This window comes from Vombatus ursinus, unplaced genomic scaffold, assembly GCF_900497805.2.
Source record: "Vombatus ursinus unplaced genomic scaffold, bare-nosed wombat genome assembly UNPS02014781.1, whole genome shotgun sequence".
Taxonomy (NCBI): Eukaryota; Metazoa; Chordata; class Mammalia; order Diprotodontia; family Vombatidae; genus Vombatus; species Vombatus ursinus.
In genome coordinates this window covers 10131178-10147483 of record NW_020954559.1, presented here as the reverse complement: position 1 = coordinate 10147483, position 16306 = coordinate 10131178, and the positions used below count along the sequence as shown (strand labels likewise).

The following is a 16306-nucleotide window of genomic DNA, read 5'->3' as shown; positions in this document are numbered from 1 at the left end:
TTCCTTCCTTCCTTCCTTCCTTCCTTCCTTCCTTCCTTCCTTCCTTCTGTCCCTCCAGCCCTTCCTCTCTCCCTATCTACCTATAAACACATACAGGCATGCAGTAATACTTTTCTTTTTTTTAACTCTTGTAGTATTTAGTGAACCATACACGTTGTGGGCATTCAATAAACACTTGCAGGTGGGTCATCTATTCTATAAAACCAAAAAGTTAAAATGGTTTTGAGAAAAAGAATTTTTTTAACAGTACCTGGTTGGATTATCTCTTGGCCAATTGGCTGTTTCACACCTCCATCACAATCTGAGAATGAGACACAATGAAGCAACAAGGTGATTAGGAAAACAACTATTTTTCTTTTTCTCCATTAAATTGTGGGGAAATAGAGATGGGCAGAGGTCATAGATATACAATGTAAAAATTGCCATGCCTGCAAATTCACTTCAAAGCTCTCCCCTAAGGAAAGATCATTTCTGGTAGTACAAGAAAGCTGTAGGTGGGCACAAGAGAAGCTAGGCTCAGATAATTCCAAGCAAAGCAACCCATAATGGGTATGTGGAGACAACCAGAACAATAGTGTACATTCTGACATGTGTGGGCAAATTATGTGAAGCTGAAGTAGAGTCAGCTGTTGAGTATTGGGGGAATATTTTGTTAATTAAATGCTTCCCCTATGGTATAGAACATCTTTAAAAGAAAAGAGGGAACTCAAACTTTACCTGTTTGGCCTGGAGCGCCTGGGGAGCCTGGAGGGCCTGGGAAGCCAGGACTTCCACTTAATCCAGGGTCACCGGGGAAACCTCGTTCACCTTTAGGGCCTGGTAGACCTAGGCCCGGAGGACCAATTTCTCCTGCAATGCCCTTTAAACCAGATATTCCTGGGAAACCTGGCTCTCCTGGAAGGCCTTTGATGCCATCACCCTGTGTGAAATCAAATTTCCCTTTTAAAAAATGTGTATGTCTATAACATCAAAGATACTCTTCCCTGATGTCTCTATTACCTTTGTTTCCAATCTAATTATCTCTTGGTAGTTTTTCAACATGCTTATTAAACTATGGGCTCAGTCACAGAAATAGTGCTCTTCTACTCTCTATTTCTGCGACCTTGGACAAGTCATTAATGTCTCTGAGCCTTGGTTTTATCATATATAAAATGAGACAGTGTAGGAAATCATTCATAAGCTCCCTTCTAACTCTATGGCTCTATGAATAGTGTACTGGGAGACCTATTTATATGTATTTCCCTCCCTCCTTTCATTCATTCCTCCTTCCTCCCTCCTTCCTTCTTTTCTTCCTTCCTTCCTTCTTTCCCTCTCCCTCTCCCTACAAACATACACAGGTAAACACTAAGATACTTTTTTTTGGTACTATGATTCCATGTATATATAGGGAGTTTCAACTGAAAAAATTCCCTCTAACAAAGCATATGCTCTGAGACTTGTAGTCTCAGAGAATTGCCTGGAACACTGAGAAATTAAGTGACTTCCTGGGTCAGACAACCCAAATGTTTCAGAGGTGGTATCCAGATCATCTCAACTCCTAGGCTGGCCCTCTATGAACACCAGCATTTCATACCCTGGATCTACAGACCTCTGTGGCTAGATTTCATAAGGTTTGTTAATTAGATGGGGGGAAATTACTTTTATTTCAACATAACTGGTTTCTTTAACAATCCTATGTGTTTTATTTTATGCATTTAAAAGCATTTTTTTAAGAAGGGGTCTATGACACAAAAAAGGTTCTTAACCTCTGTACTATACCATGCTGCTTCTTACATATTATGTATTTATATATTATGAATACATATTATGAAAAGTCTTGGTCATCTAGAAAAGAGGTGTCAAACTCACAGTGAGTTGTAGCTCTAAAATGTAATTAGAAGATGTTTATCAAAATAAATAAAAATACAATACAACATAGATAATGTTAATTTGTCTTTCCTAAGTCAATATGCTAGATGCATATTGGGCATAGAAACAGTGAAGTGGATAGAGTATTGGGCCTGGAGTCAGGAAGACTCATGTGGCCTCAGACATTTACTAGCTGTGTGACCCTGGGCAAGTAACTTAACACTTTGCCTCAGTTTCTTCAAGTATAAAAATGAGCTGGAGAAGGAAATGGCAAACCACTCTAGTATATTTGCCAAGAAAACCCCAAAAGGGGTCACAAAAATGACTAAAAAACAACTAAACAAAAGTCAACATACAGGCAGCAGGGATACCTTTCTATTTGAATTTGACCCAAAAGAACTAGAACTTAATCTTATTTTGTGTTTCCTTTAATGGCCATGGATGTAGGAACCAGGTGGTTTCAGATTACTACTAGAAAATAAGCTCTTTGAGGTTGAGGAGAGTCAAATCCCATGGTCAAATACCATTTTGTGCAAAGCATTTTGCTAGGTACTATGAAAGAAAGTTTAGATAAAGTCCAATTCCTGTCCTTAAGGAATTTACATTCTACTAATCAACTGAAACTACTCCCTGTTATTAAAGAGAATGCAGGACAAAGTTTTAGATGGACAGGAATAAGCAAATATTCTTATTAAAAGCATTGTTGTTGTTGTATGGTTCATTTTCAAAGGTCAGAAGGGACAAGTGGACTACCTGCCCTCATGTTGTACATGTGTAAATATACATGCTTATTGATATCTACTTGCATGTCACATTAATAGTGCATCTGCTTAAAAGTGAGAGAAGATAAATGTATTCAAGGAAAGAAAAGATTCATGGAATTATTTGGTAATGAAGTGTTCTTTTAGTGAAAAAAAGTTATTAGATATGTAATCTGGGCCCAAGAAGAAAACTGAAGAGGCAAATGGAGGTATAGAACTTTGGAATTTCTTAACGAATCAGAGAAAAATGACAATTGGGGAACTCAGAAAAGTAGAGTCTTGGCAGGAGTTAAATGATCAGATCCAAAAGCTTGACCACCAAGTGATGAATTTTAGGAATCACAGACTTATTAATGTCATATAGAATGTAAGCTTCTTGAGGTGGGTTCTGTTTTTGCCTTTCTTTGTAATTCCTGTGCTTTTCACAGCACATGGCACATTGTAAGCACTTAAGTAATCTTTCATTCATTCATGAAGATCACCTAATGGTTGCAATCTTCTCTGACAGAAGAAATACATATATTGATGAAATAATGGATCCTTGAAGAATTAAAAATGAAATTGAGGTAATAACACTATCTTACCTACCTCAACAGGGTTGTTATGAGAATCAAATGAGACAATAAATATAAAGTGTTTAGTAAGCAGTAAAACACTCGATAAATGTCAATTATTCTAAATGAATGTCATAATGAATTTGAAAATGCTTTGAAAAATATAAAGCACCATATAAAATATGGCATTATGTAATGGAAGATTGTATTTCTTGAGGAGGACTCATTGTTTGCTGCCAATAAATGTATGTGTCAATAGGGAAGTAGCCATACTGTCTTACTTGATGATTACATACAATGAGGCTCCTCTTGTCTTTGTGTTTTTGCATTGGCTGTCCTACATTCTTACAGTACTCCTCACCTCCATTGGTTGGAACCTGTGGTTTTCTTCACAGCTCAGATCAAATGGCACTTGGACTTGAAGCCTTTCCTGATCTTCCCAGTTGCTAGTACCTTCATTCCCCAAAATACCTTGTATTAATTTTGTATATAATCTCTTTTGTTGTTCTTGTTGCACATGTTGAATGCTGTCTCTCCTCATTAGAATGTAAGCTCCTTGAGGGCAGGAACTGTTTCCCTTTTGTTTTTGTATCCCCAGTACTTAGCACAGTGCCTGGAACATAGTAAGTGCTTAGCAAATGCTTGTTGATTGATATAGCCTCTTGCTCTAATATCAAGAAGCAAGAGAAAGAGATGGTCATGGCTAGGAAGAGAAGACAGTGTTTTCAGTAAAGGTGGTGATATAATTGTACTGGTTCATTGATTTAAAAAAAAAACTCTTTTTGAAACCACCATGAAGAAGGAAATGACAAGATTTATCAGTAATCTAGCATCTACTGAAGAGACTAGGAAAATCCTAGCATTGTGGACTTACAAAAGTATTGGTTTTAATTATCAAAGTTAAAGCATGCATCTTTTCTTTCTGTTAACAACTGGTAAACCACAGATGTACAAAATGACATTATCAGTCATCATCATTAGCAAGTTTTACTTAACTGTTGTAGGGAAATTTACTATGTGGCTGGGCTTTGTTTGAGCATTTCTTGGGTAAATTGTCTGTTCTGTCAAAACAAGATGTATCCATAAAAAAACTCCACATATAAATAATAGTGTTTAAAAAGGAATCAACAAGGGAAGGGAAGGGAAGGGTGCTTTGTGCAATGTTAAGTATAAATTTTGGCAAACCACTTCAGTATCTTTGCCAAGAAAACCCCAAAAAGGGTCACCAAGAAGCAGACATGATGAAAAAATGACTGAAAAACAACAATAAAAGTATGTTTATAATTTCAATATGCATTTATTAAGTCCCTGCTAAGTTTTAGGGATACAAAGATAAAATTAAAAAAAATTCCTGCCTTTGAGGAATATACATTTTAGTGGGCAGGGGACAACATTTAAAAAGGATACCCAAAAGTTAGGATTTGAATACGGAGGGAATGCTAACGACTAGGGGATCAGGAAAGGCTTCTCATAGGAGGTAGTACTTTGAATTGAGACTTGATGAAAGCGAAGGATTCTATAAGATGGAGGTAAGGAAATGTATTCCAGGCACAAAAGCCTGTGCAAAATTGTGGTGGAATACATGACTGGGAATCATGAAAGGTAGTAATGTTAAATACAGGTGAAAAATAGGCTGTTGAATGGTTGTGAAGGCTTTAGATGCCAAGCTCAGGGGCAATAGGGAGCCTCTAAGGGTTGTGAAGTTGTGAAGAAACTTATGATCATGAACCACAGATAAGAAGAGGATGAAGCTTGAGATGCCCAAGTTGGAGCAAAGGGCTTCATAATGAGGACTGAGGAACAGCTAAGGGAACAAGATCTGTGAAGGTGAAAGTGAAGGACCATGGAAAGATAAAATCACAAAATTCTAGGAAAGAGTGTCAGCTCAAGGGCAGGAGAAAAGTGATAAAAGATGAAGGGAAGTATAGTTTTTGAGAAAAAAAATGGTGACTGTCACTAGTGACTCAGGAAAATAGTCTTTTGCTTCCTATCCACAATTAGTTCTTGCTTTTTGTTTACAGCAAAAGAGAAGACGGAAACGTCATGATTTTTAATGAAAAAAAAAAACAACTTCAATACTCATTAAAAAAACCTCAAACACAAGAAATCTATCTCAGTCTAAGCAGTTTATGTACAAACAGAGGAACAGATGTCCTATTTTTTTAAAATATCCATTGACTTCTGAAAGTTTCTTTCTTTGTGTTCTAAGTCATTTGTTCTCTGATCATTAAACTAACCTGGATGTATCTTATGTTCAATAACTTTAGTGGTACCGCCTACATCATTTGCTCCTACTTACATACTTAAGAGACATGATTTATAAGAAATAAGAGGACTGAGTTAGAATACAGATGTCTCCAAGCCAGTTCAACAGCTTAGAAAAACCACACTTACAGGAAGACCTGGAAGGCCTGGAAAACCATCTAGCCCATCTTGCCCTGGAAAGCCATCTTCACCTTGCAAACCAGGTATGCCAGGATTGCCTTGATCACCTCTGCTACCTAGAAAGATTTTTTTTAAGAGCCATTTTCAGAATGAGCACACTAAAAGTATGTGATTTTTTAAAAAATGGCTTAGTCAACAATATACAAACCTTTTGTTGTAATTTCTCTAGAATCTCCTTTCTGTCCTTTAGGTCCAGGTAATCCAGGAATGCCAGGGTTGCCCTGTGGAAACAAAATTATTTTTATGGTTACACCCGGTAGACTAGAGGTTCAAACAAGCAAAAGCTCTAAGCACTAAGGGTAAATAAATATAATAAGAAGTAATGAAAATGGCTTAATTGCCAATTACTTTTGTAAAGTGAAGGCAGGACAGAACCTTAGCACTGTCCCCCCTCCCCCAAGGCAGACAACATTTTAGAGATGAACCTTATTATAAAACATTAGAGAATTCAAGCTTAAAGCTATAACATCTAAGTGAGACAATGACTAGAAATGAGGAGATTCATGATGTGTGATCATTCTCTCCTGGTGTTTGTTATATTACTTTGTGGCAAATTATGGCATTTCTTTTATGCAGATTTAGTGAGATATATTTGTTAAAAAGAGATTTCAATTTTTTTGATTGATGGACATAGTTCTTTGCAGACTGGGGAAGACATATCATAAACCCAAGAGAGTCCTGAATAATTGGCTGCAAAAAAAAAATTAGTTTTCTGGCAACTTTCAATTAAAAGAACTCCCTACCTTTGCTAGAATAATGTACAATTCCCAGCACCTAATGTCTTTGAATTCATCAGTCAATTTTACATACTTTGATAATCTGGATTTAGAGCAAAATTGCTTTTTACTGGAAAAAAAGCACAGCACTCAGTGTTTCCTACTTGATTGTCTTGTTTGTTTTCTTAGAAATTCAGGGGCACAGAGTCTATAAGGTGGGTGAGTTTAATTTTCTTTCAGAATACTCTTGTGCCACAAAGCAATTATGAGTATACAGTGACCTTGTACCCTAGGAGAATTCTATCTTTTGCTGAAGTTCTCTTATAACATGAAGTGAAGCCAATTGGTTCCTGACTCAGATACCCTTGGAATTTATTTTGATTTTTCAGAATATGTAAAACACTCACGATTTCATTTTGTAAGTCTTACCATTCTCTTTTAATTAGGGGGGAAAAAGGAGCAGTTCTAGTGCCTAACATTTGAAATGAACATTTGAGTTACTGGTCAATTAAAAACCTGCTGGTGCAGAAAGATGTATTTTAAATGCTCTTTTAAAATAGCTTGTAAAAAAGACTACCAAGCTGATAGGGAGAGCCAAAGAGAAGAAATTTCATACATTACTGGACATGAAAATTCTTTGGAAGTTTTGCATGTGTGACACATAAGGGTACTTTCTTTATACTCATGAATTTTAGCCAGATTCAAAGGTGAATATTATCTAAAGACTGTTCCTCACACTGGGCACAACAACAAAGGTGGTTCAGTCAATTAATATGTTCCTGACACTGTGTGAAACACTGGGTTACAAAGAAGCAAAGGATAATTCCTGCCCTCAAGGAACTTCCTTTTTAATGAGTATAGACAACACAAAAAAAGGAAGATGAGAAGGTGAGTAAAGAGGGAGAAGGGGTAAGGTACCCAGAGCAATAGCATGATGGAGGAGGTCAGGGGAGTACCAAAAAAAAACCAAACCAAAAAAAAAAAACCAAACCTTACCATCAATCAATGTCAACAGGAATCCTAGAGGACCTTCCATCTACTCTATATATTCTGCATGTACATAAAAAAAAAAAATTTTGTCTCCCCCATTACAATGTGAGCTTCTTGAGAAAAGGCATTATTTTTGCTTTTCTTTGTATCTCCAACACTTAGCATAGTACCTGGCATGAGGTAAGTACTTAATAAATGCTAGTTGACTGACTGAACATTTTAATATGTGAAGGAAAATTGAAAAAAAAAGAATTTTATGTGATGGAGTACTATTGTGCTATAAGAAATGACAAACAGGGTGGTTGCAGAAAAACTTGGGAAGACACATGTGAACTGATGCAAAATGACTTGAGCAGAACCAAGAGAACATTGTACACAGTAACAGCAATATTATAAGAATGATCAACTGTGAAAGATTTAGCTACTCTGATCAAGGCAATGATCTAAGACAATTCTAAAGGACCCACGATGAAAAACGTTATCTACCTCCAGAGAGGGAACTGATGAACTCTGAATGCAGATTGAAGCATTTAAAAAAAAAACACCAACTTTCTTTATTTTTATTGTTTATTTTGTGTTTTCTTTTGCATCATGGCTATGTCTTGCATGATTTCACATGTATAACTGATTTCAAATCAATTGCCTTCTCAAGGGGGGGGGGATGGGGCAGAAGGGAGGGAGAGAATTTAGAACTCAGAATTTAAAAAAATTTTAAAAGTTGTTAAAATGTTTTTACATAGAATTGGAATACCTTTAACAAAATAAATAAAAATAATTTTTTTAAAAAGAGGATTTTATATGAGACTAAGAGCTGCAATATACAGTTCAATTTTCCACATTGTAATGGATTTTTTTTTGTTTGTTTAGTTCACATTTAACATGACATTTCTAACACTATTTGCCCTTTCTGCTCTCTTTAATCACAAAGGTTTTTTAAAGGTCCTCTGGAAGTACGTTTTACTGTCCACAGCGGCACATGGGTGTTACTGGCATAAAATTGCATTAATTTAATCATTTGAAAGGCCATGGTACAATAAAGATATAATAAACATTTAACATTTGGAAGAGAAGCTGAAGTATGTGAGTATCTGATTTCATACCTGATGGTTATCTTACCAGCTTGGGTAAAAAACAGATCCACCCCCTTACCTTGAAGCCCGAGAAACCAGGAATACCATGTGGGCCTGGGTCACCAATTTCCCCTTTCCTCCCAGGCTCTCCATTTACACCAGGACGACCAATGGGTCCTGGTGGACCAGGAAGGCCACTGGGAAGATCACATTTACAGTCTCCAGGGTCACCTATAATGTCAAGGAGCAGGAGAGAAAAGATAAACTTTTTTTTTCTAGGAAAAAAGACAATTTGACCCCAAAATTATTTATTAAATTTTGTGCTCAGTGTTACAAGGGATAAAAAGAAAGCAGTAGAGCATGCTTCACACTAAGTTTCAGCCCTCAAAGAGTTTATAATTTCACTAGGGAGAGAACCAATTAGCATTTATTAAGCACCTACTCTCCGCCAGGCACTAAGCCAAGTACTGAAGATTCAAGTTCAAAGAAAGAAACGATCAGGGTACACATATGTTAAGTAATTTAAAAAATTCAATTGTATTTTATTTTCAGACAAATCCACATTCTTTCCCTCCCTTAAGGTGAAAGAACCCCACCAAAACAATAAAAACAAACAAAAACTCTTACAAACACATACGGTCCTTGAAAACTAGTTCTCACGTATGTTAACTAGTGTAATCAGCTGTGGTGTAGGCCAACCAAAAGTGCTATAAGATTTCCAAGGAAAGAGAGTTCAATATTGGCTGAAATTGAACAGGTAGAATTCATGGAGATAAAATGACTTGATCTGAGCATAAATGGGCAGCCAAAAACAGGGGTGAGTTGGGGCAGGGGCAGGGAATGATGTCGTGAAAAAAACACTATATTTAATATCAGAAGGCCTGGGTTCTAGTCTTATCTCTATCATACAATAGCTGTGTAACATTGGGTTACTTGCAAATTCTCTGAGCCTCAGTTTCTTCATCTACAAAAGTAGCAAAAACTCCCTGTCATACCTTCTTTATGTGGGCCTGGTGAGAATCCAGTGACATAATGGAAATGAAAATAGTTCTCACAGGATAGCCTCTAAGGTAATAATCTCTCTCTCTCTCCGTATGTATATGTATGTGTAATATATATAAAACACATACATATATACATATACAATATATGTATATTTAATATGTATATGTAATATATAATACACAATATATAACAATAAATAACATACAATATAATAATAGTCATAAGATACTTGCTTTCCAAAGTGCTAAGCTCATAATAATCCTGGATGGCAGGTATTAATTCTCTTCATAAACACATGAAAAATATATATTGGGGGTAGCAACTTCCCCAAAGTCAGAGTCCAGATTCGGTTCTAAATCTAAGTGATTTTTGCCACAGCACCATGTTTCAACCCTGTACCAATGTAAGGTTATTTTTACAAGGGTGATAACCTATTCAATAAATAGATCAGTATTATGACACCCACTAAGGGTTTTTAATGAAAAATAACTTTTGACTGATTTGGTCAAGCAAACTTATGCTGAGAATGTAGAAATGAAGGCTGACTCCTCTTTTGTATTATCAGTATAATTTCTATGGGAGAGAATGGTATAGTTTTTAAAAAAGACATTTAGGCTAAAGTGCTTTTTGTTTCTTTTCGACTGTATTTATTGGTCTGGATCTGTGATTGCATTGAAGGTAGGAAATTCCTAATATGGAAATTCCTTCCATCAATGCAGATTGGTAACTGTCTTAACTTATAGTTGAGAGAGTTGTTTGAGGTATTGAGAGGTTGAGTGACTTGTGCAGTCACACAGCCAGTACATTACAGACACAGGACTGGAAGCTGGGTTTTCCTAACTCCAAGGACAGCCTCTTGTCCAATATGATATGCTACTTTTATGTTTACAGGGTTGCTTTAATGCCAATGGGCCAGGATAGTTTTTATACCTATTATTAGAATCCAGACCTATCATTTCACCAGTATAGAAAATTCTCCAACGAGGAAATCCCTTTACCAATATAGACCTGTACCTGTTCGGCAATTTGTAGTTTCTTCAAATTACCTGGGGACACTGAGAGCATAAATGATTTATGTATTGTATATCCAGTTATGTCAGAGGCAAAACATGAACTCAGCTTGTTATGCCTACAAGGCTGACGCTTCAGGGACACTACCTCTTTGTGACTATACCACTATTACATATCAGAGAGAGCTTACCTTTCCATCCTTTTTGTCCTCGTGCTCCTGGGAATCCTGAAGGGCCTGGGTAACCCACACTTCCCTCAGTTCCCTTAAGCCCAAAAAGAAATCCTATTAAAAAACACACAAAAGAACAATAATGTTAATACGCTGAATAATGACATAATAATGCTAGGCTATTGCAATAGCCACTGGTTGGTCTCTCTGCCATAAGTCTCTCCCCACTCTATTCCATCTTCCATTCAGTTGTCAAAAGTGATCTTCCTAAAGTTCAGGACCAATCAAGTCATCCCCCATACTCAAGATAGTCCAGTGGCTTCCTATCACTTCCAGAATCAAATATAAAATCTTCTTTGGCATTCAAAGCCCTTTATAACCTGTCCCACCACCCAACTTTCTAGTTTTCTTAACACCTAACACCCCACCATGAACTCTGCAATCTAAAAACCCCAGCCTCCTTGCTGTTCCTTAAACAAGATACTCAATCTCCTGACTTGAGGCATTTTTACTTCATGCCTGGAATGTTCTCCCACCTGATCTCTGCCTCTTGGCTTTCCTGGCTTCTTTCAATTCTCAGTTAAAATCCTACCTTCTACAGGAAGTCTTTTCTGATCCCCCTTAATTCTAATGTCTTTTCTTTGTTGATTATTTCCAATTTATCCTGCACATAGGATTGTACATAGTTGTTTGCATGTTGTCACTCCCATTAAATTGTGACCTTCTTGAGAACAAGGGTTGTCTTGCTTTTCTTTGTATTCTCAGTACTTAGCACAGTGCATGGAACACAGAAGGTGCTTAATAAATGTTTGAATGAATGAATGATGTCCCAATGTAATCACACTTCTAATGGTTTTCCATTGAGTAGCACAGATTATAATAAAAGAGGTGAGTAACACATGCCCTCTATTGGGAACCCATATGGGATTGAGATTCCCACAGTTTAAGAAGTGCTGAAGGGGTCACAAGTGGAAATTTAAGAAGCCCTGCTCTAGACCACCTTTTACAGAGAAACATAGATGGTTTCTGGCCCATATAGCTTGCAGGGCTAGAACTAAAGTTATGTGACTATGAACTATGAATCTCATTGTTTTTGAGAATCCTCGTGACTAAATTCTTCTTGAAAAAGATACCAAAAAAAAAAGTTTTTGTTGTAACCCTGCTGCCATCTACCTGTCCAAATGAGTACTACTTTAAAAGAAAAAAAAAGGTATGTACTTTTATATACAAAAGCACACTACTAAGTTCCCTTATAATAGAACAGAAATAAAGATACATACTCCCCCAATTCTCAACAAAGCAGCAGAAACAGCAACAAACAAGAGAAAGAAGGCGTATTTCTTGATATGGATCTGAATCTAGTTTTAGGCTACCTCTGTACATTAGACTGGAGAAGCTCCTTTGATTTTAAGCACCCAGACTTTTCACATGATGGCAAGTAGCTGCTACTTTTCTCCATCCCCTCTAGGAAAGATTAGGTTATTTATTCCCAATGCCTGATGTTACTCTAACGGTCCCATACAGGAAAATCTAGAAGAAGGCAGTAGAACTAGCACATGGATTTTAAAATATCACTAAACTGTTGGTTTCATTTTCTAGTAAACTGCCACCTCCTGTTAGAAACAGTACTGCTGATCACATAGAAGTTCTGAAAAATACTGAACAGTTAATCCTTCCACATAATGACTTTCCCCATAGCAGTTTTGCTATATCATGGGTCAGCATAAAAAATTAAATGGGAATTTTGGGGAGAGTTTTGCAGATGACACACAAAGGCCAGCAAATGACACAGAAAAAGTTTAGAAACTCAGAAACGCAGGATTGTTACAAAAAAGCATTCTGGTTGACTCTGGCATCATATGAGAAAAAGCTAAGTCCTTAAATGATTTCCTAAAGGAAAATGAAGGTGAAGGGTCTACCCCTATGGATTTTACATGGATTTTCCAGATTGCTGAGGTGCTATGCCCCTAGCCCCTGTGAAGTGGAAGGGATAACTGTATTAACTCATTCATTTTTCTTCATGTTTACATTTTCAATTCTTTTCTCAAACTCATTGTTACATACACGGCATTATAGAATCTCAGCATTGGAAGTCATCTAGTCCAACTTTCACTGAATAGGAACATCTGCTACCCTTCTGAGAAGGGGGTCACCCAGCCTCTGTGTGAAGACATAAAGTGATGGAGAGCTCCCCAAAAAGAGGACATTTTTCACATTTCTCAGTTCTGGTTGTTAGAGAAGGCTTTCCCTTAAATTGAGCCCAAATCACCCCAACATTTGTTGCACCAAGTTTTTCCCTTGGGCCAGAGATCAAACACTAGAAAAGTTATAATGTACTTCCTAAGATGTTCTTTTAAAAGCTTAAATTTCCCCTTCCCTTCACCTCATGCTCCCATGGCATAAACTTGAGTTTCTCCATCATAATAGTTCCCCTAATTTGGCATGCTCTGACAATGTCCTTCCAGAAATGAAGTATCCAGAGCTGAACACAATATTTCACATGTGGTCTGACCAGGGTTGAATACAGCAACAATATATCTTCCATCATTTTGTTTTTAATTATGTGATCTAAGATTGTATTAGCTTTTTCAGCTTTCATGTCATACTGTTGACTTGCACTCCAATAAGACACCTGGGTCTTTTAATACAAATTGCTGTCTAGCCATGCCTCTACTGTTTTATAACTGTGAGGTTGATTATTTGAATCTAATAATAGTCCTCTATATTTCAACTAACCATGGTAGCCTGTTGTGATAGTACAAGCATGTTCTGTCCCAACCTCCCCAAAGAGATTAGTCTTCCCTAACAAGCAACAAAGCTATTCTACCTCCTGACTGGCTCATGACTCCCTTGATACACCTCACCTAAGAGCATAAAAAAACCTACCCAAATGGAGTGGGGATCCTCCAACTTGGTGTATATTTGAAGACCATGGGAGTTATCACATCCTGCCCTGCAAGCCTGATGAGTTTCCATATGGAAGGAACAGGGGAGGCTAGAACACATCTACAGAAGCTAAGCACCATTATATCCTCGCTTGCATATTCTTGCCATATTACTGTTGTTGTTTAGTTGTGTCCGATGCTGTGTGACCCCATGGACATAGCATGCCAGGCCCTTCTATCCTCTACTTTCTTTCAATGTCTGTCTAAGTTCATGTTTGTTGTTAGGTTAGGGCTAAGCAAAATCTCCTCTAATTAATTTTCTGATGACTTAACGAGTGCCTCATTTTGTTCTGAAATCAAACTTAAATTAACTGGGTAGAGGTGTCAGGGCCTGCCCCTAACACCTGTCATAATCTTTTGGGGATGCTTAATCCGGCAGTTAGGTGGCGCAGTGGATAGAGTGCCATGCCTGAAGTTAGGGAGATTCATTTTCATGAGGTCGAATGCAGACTCAGACATTTACTAGCTGTGTGACCCTGGGCAAGTCACTTAACACTGTCTGCCTCAGTTCCTTGTCTGTGAAATGAGCTGGAGAAGGAAATGACAAACGATTTCAGTATATTTGCTAAGAAAACTCCAAATGGGGTCATAAAGAGTCAGACATGACTGAAATGACTGAACCATAATAAGATAAGGTTATCCAAAATGTTAGCTATTGATTCCAGTTTTGTGCTGCTTGCAAATTTGATACCTTTATGCAAGTCATTGATAGTAATTTGGTACAGCCTAGGGCCAAAAAAAAGAGTTCTTTTGACACTCCATAAGAGATTTTCATTTAGCTTAAGGTCCATCCTTTAATCATTGCTCCTCAGTCAGTCAAACAGTTCTGACAAAAAGTTTCAGACCAAGATAGCTTAACAGAAGGTAACAATACAGATCAGCTCCATACATGAATCAATACCCTAAGAAACAACTTATGACTTGAACAAACTAAATAAGATTCTGAATCTGCCTGACCATCCTACAGTCTAGACCACATTTCTCTCACAAAGACACAATATGACATTTTGTTAAATGTGTTGCTGAAATCAAAGTGTACCATATTGACTGTATTCTTCTGATCTACCAATCTAAGACCTATATCCAAAAAAGTAAAGGGGTTAGCTTAGCATAACTTATTTTTGATTATCTGATTAATACTGTATCTTAGTAAGCATTTCTTTTCCTAAGTGTTCATATACTATCCCTTTGGTAACACCTCCTAATATTTTGACAGGATTTGAAGTCAAACTACCTGGCCTCTGACGGAAGAGTTTGAATAAAAGATCTTTTTTTTTTTTTTCTAAAATAAGGAAATTTCCTCTTCTCTCGCACGACCCATTCTCAATGATTTTTCACATGTGCTACTGGCATCTCAGACCCAACATATCCACATTGGAACTTACCATTTCCTCACCTCACTCCTCCAAACTTCCCTTTTTCTGTTGTGAACACTAATTATCCTACTACTGACCTAGTTTCACAACATCAGAATCTCCACTGTTGCCTTTTCCCTCGTCTTCATACCTCATATTCAACTTGTTGGCAAGTCTTGTGGAAGCTGCCCCCATAATCTCTCTCCCATCTGTCCCCAGTCTTCCACTCACAAACCCTAATTTAAGAACATACGACTTTTCGTCTGGGCTATCGTAATAGGTTCTTAACTGGTCTCTTGCTTTCAATCTCTCTACTTACCAATCTACCCTTTAAACAGCAGCCAAAGTAATTTTCCTAAAGCATAGGTCAGACTGCATGATTGCTTTGCTCAAAAGCATTCAGTGGGTCCCTATTGCCTCGTCAGTCTGGCCTTTGAAGCCCTCTACCACCTAGCTCTGACCTACCTTTCCAGACTTATCTTACATTATTCTCTACCTCACACTCTATTTTCCAATCAAAGTAGACCACTAGCTATTCCTCTGACTCGACATTCCATCTCCCACGCGTTTGTAAAAAACTATCCTTGATGCAGACACGCAGTCAAACCACTTCATCACCCCATCAGTAACGCCATCTTCCTTCAGGATTCAGACAATAGTACGTCATTTTTGTGAAGGATTCTCTGACACGTCATCCCAACCTTCAGCTTGCCTAGTTGTAAATGCTCTCTCCCTCCTTAAATTATCTTGTATTTATTTATCTTTTTATATGTTGCACCCCACCAATAGAATGTAATCTCCTAGAAAATAGGGGATATTTCATTTTGGCCTTTGTATTCCCAGTGCAGTATCTTGAATATCACTCTGTGTCATCAGGACTTGATTCTCGAGAGTGTCTTATCCGTCTTGAGTTTACTATTGTAGAGTCCTTCCTATACTTTCTTTGTACCCTTTAAATATACTCTACCTAGGTTCAAAGTCTAGGGTAGGCATCAGTCAGTCAACAACCACCATTCCTCTTTAATGATTATGAACTCTAAGACAGCACATTCACTGTAGTTATTTCTACTTTGGCATCTGGTTTCTCCTCATTGGTCAGTTCAAATGTATTTCCTCTTGACACCTCCCCCCCCCCCCCCCCCCCCTCCTTTTTTAGAAAAAAGTTACAATTCTTGGCTGCTTTGCTTTTAGTGGACAGACAGAGAGAGTGAGCAATGTTGAACAGATGTCTAGATAGTTGGAGTTCTTTATCACTATTATATCTTGCTTCTGTACCAGCCTTGTGATTTGCTTCTGGAACTCACCCAATTCTTCTTTTTGGCTGGGTAGTTGGCAATATATTCCCACCACAGTATCTGAGTTTTTCTCTTCCTTGGTCCTCACCTAAATGCTTTGCATGACACTTCTCCATTCTGGTTCATGGATTTCTATACAGGC

At 37.5% G+C, this 16306-nt stretch overlaps 1 protein-coding gene and 1 long non-coding RNA gene across 3 annotated transcripts in view; one reads left to right on the top strand and one right to left on the bottom strand.

Annotated features, from left to right (window-relative positions):
- LOC114046111 overlaps positions 1-5546 on the top strand; it is a 38335-nt gene extending 32789 nt beyond the window's left edge. Inside the window, exon 3 of the long non-coding RNA XR_003569463.1 lies at positions 5431-5546. This is a non-coding gene — a long non-coding RNA (uncharacterized LOC114046111). The remainder of the gene's footprint in view (positions 1-5430) is intronic.
- LOC114046109 (collagen alpha-2(IV) chain-like) overlaps positions 1-16306 on the bottom strand; it is a 287529-nt gene that overhangs the window by 69765 nt on the left and 201458 nt on the right. For both annotated transcript variants that reach the window (XM_027866363.1, XM_027866364.1), the window contains exons 21-26: positions 10591-10683; positions 8464-8615; positions 5757-5829; positions 5558-5664; positions 718-919; positions 251-301 (exon numbers count right to left, since the gene is read on the bottom strand). In XM_027866363.1, coding sequence (XP_027722164.1) covers positions 251-301; positions 718-919; positions 5558-5664; positions 5757-5829; positions 8464-8615; positions 10591-10683 — 678 coding nt within the window. The remainder of the gene's footprint in view (positions 1-250; positions 302-717; positions 920-5557; positions 5665-5756; positions 5830-8463; positions 8616-10590; positions 10684-16306) is intronic.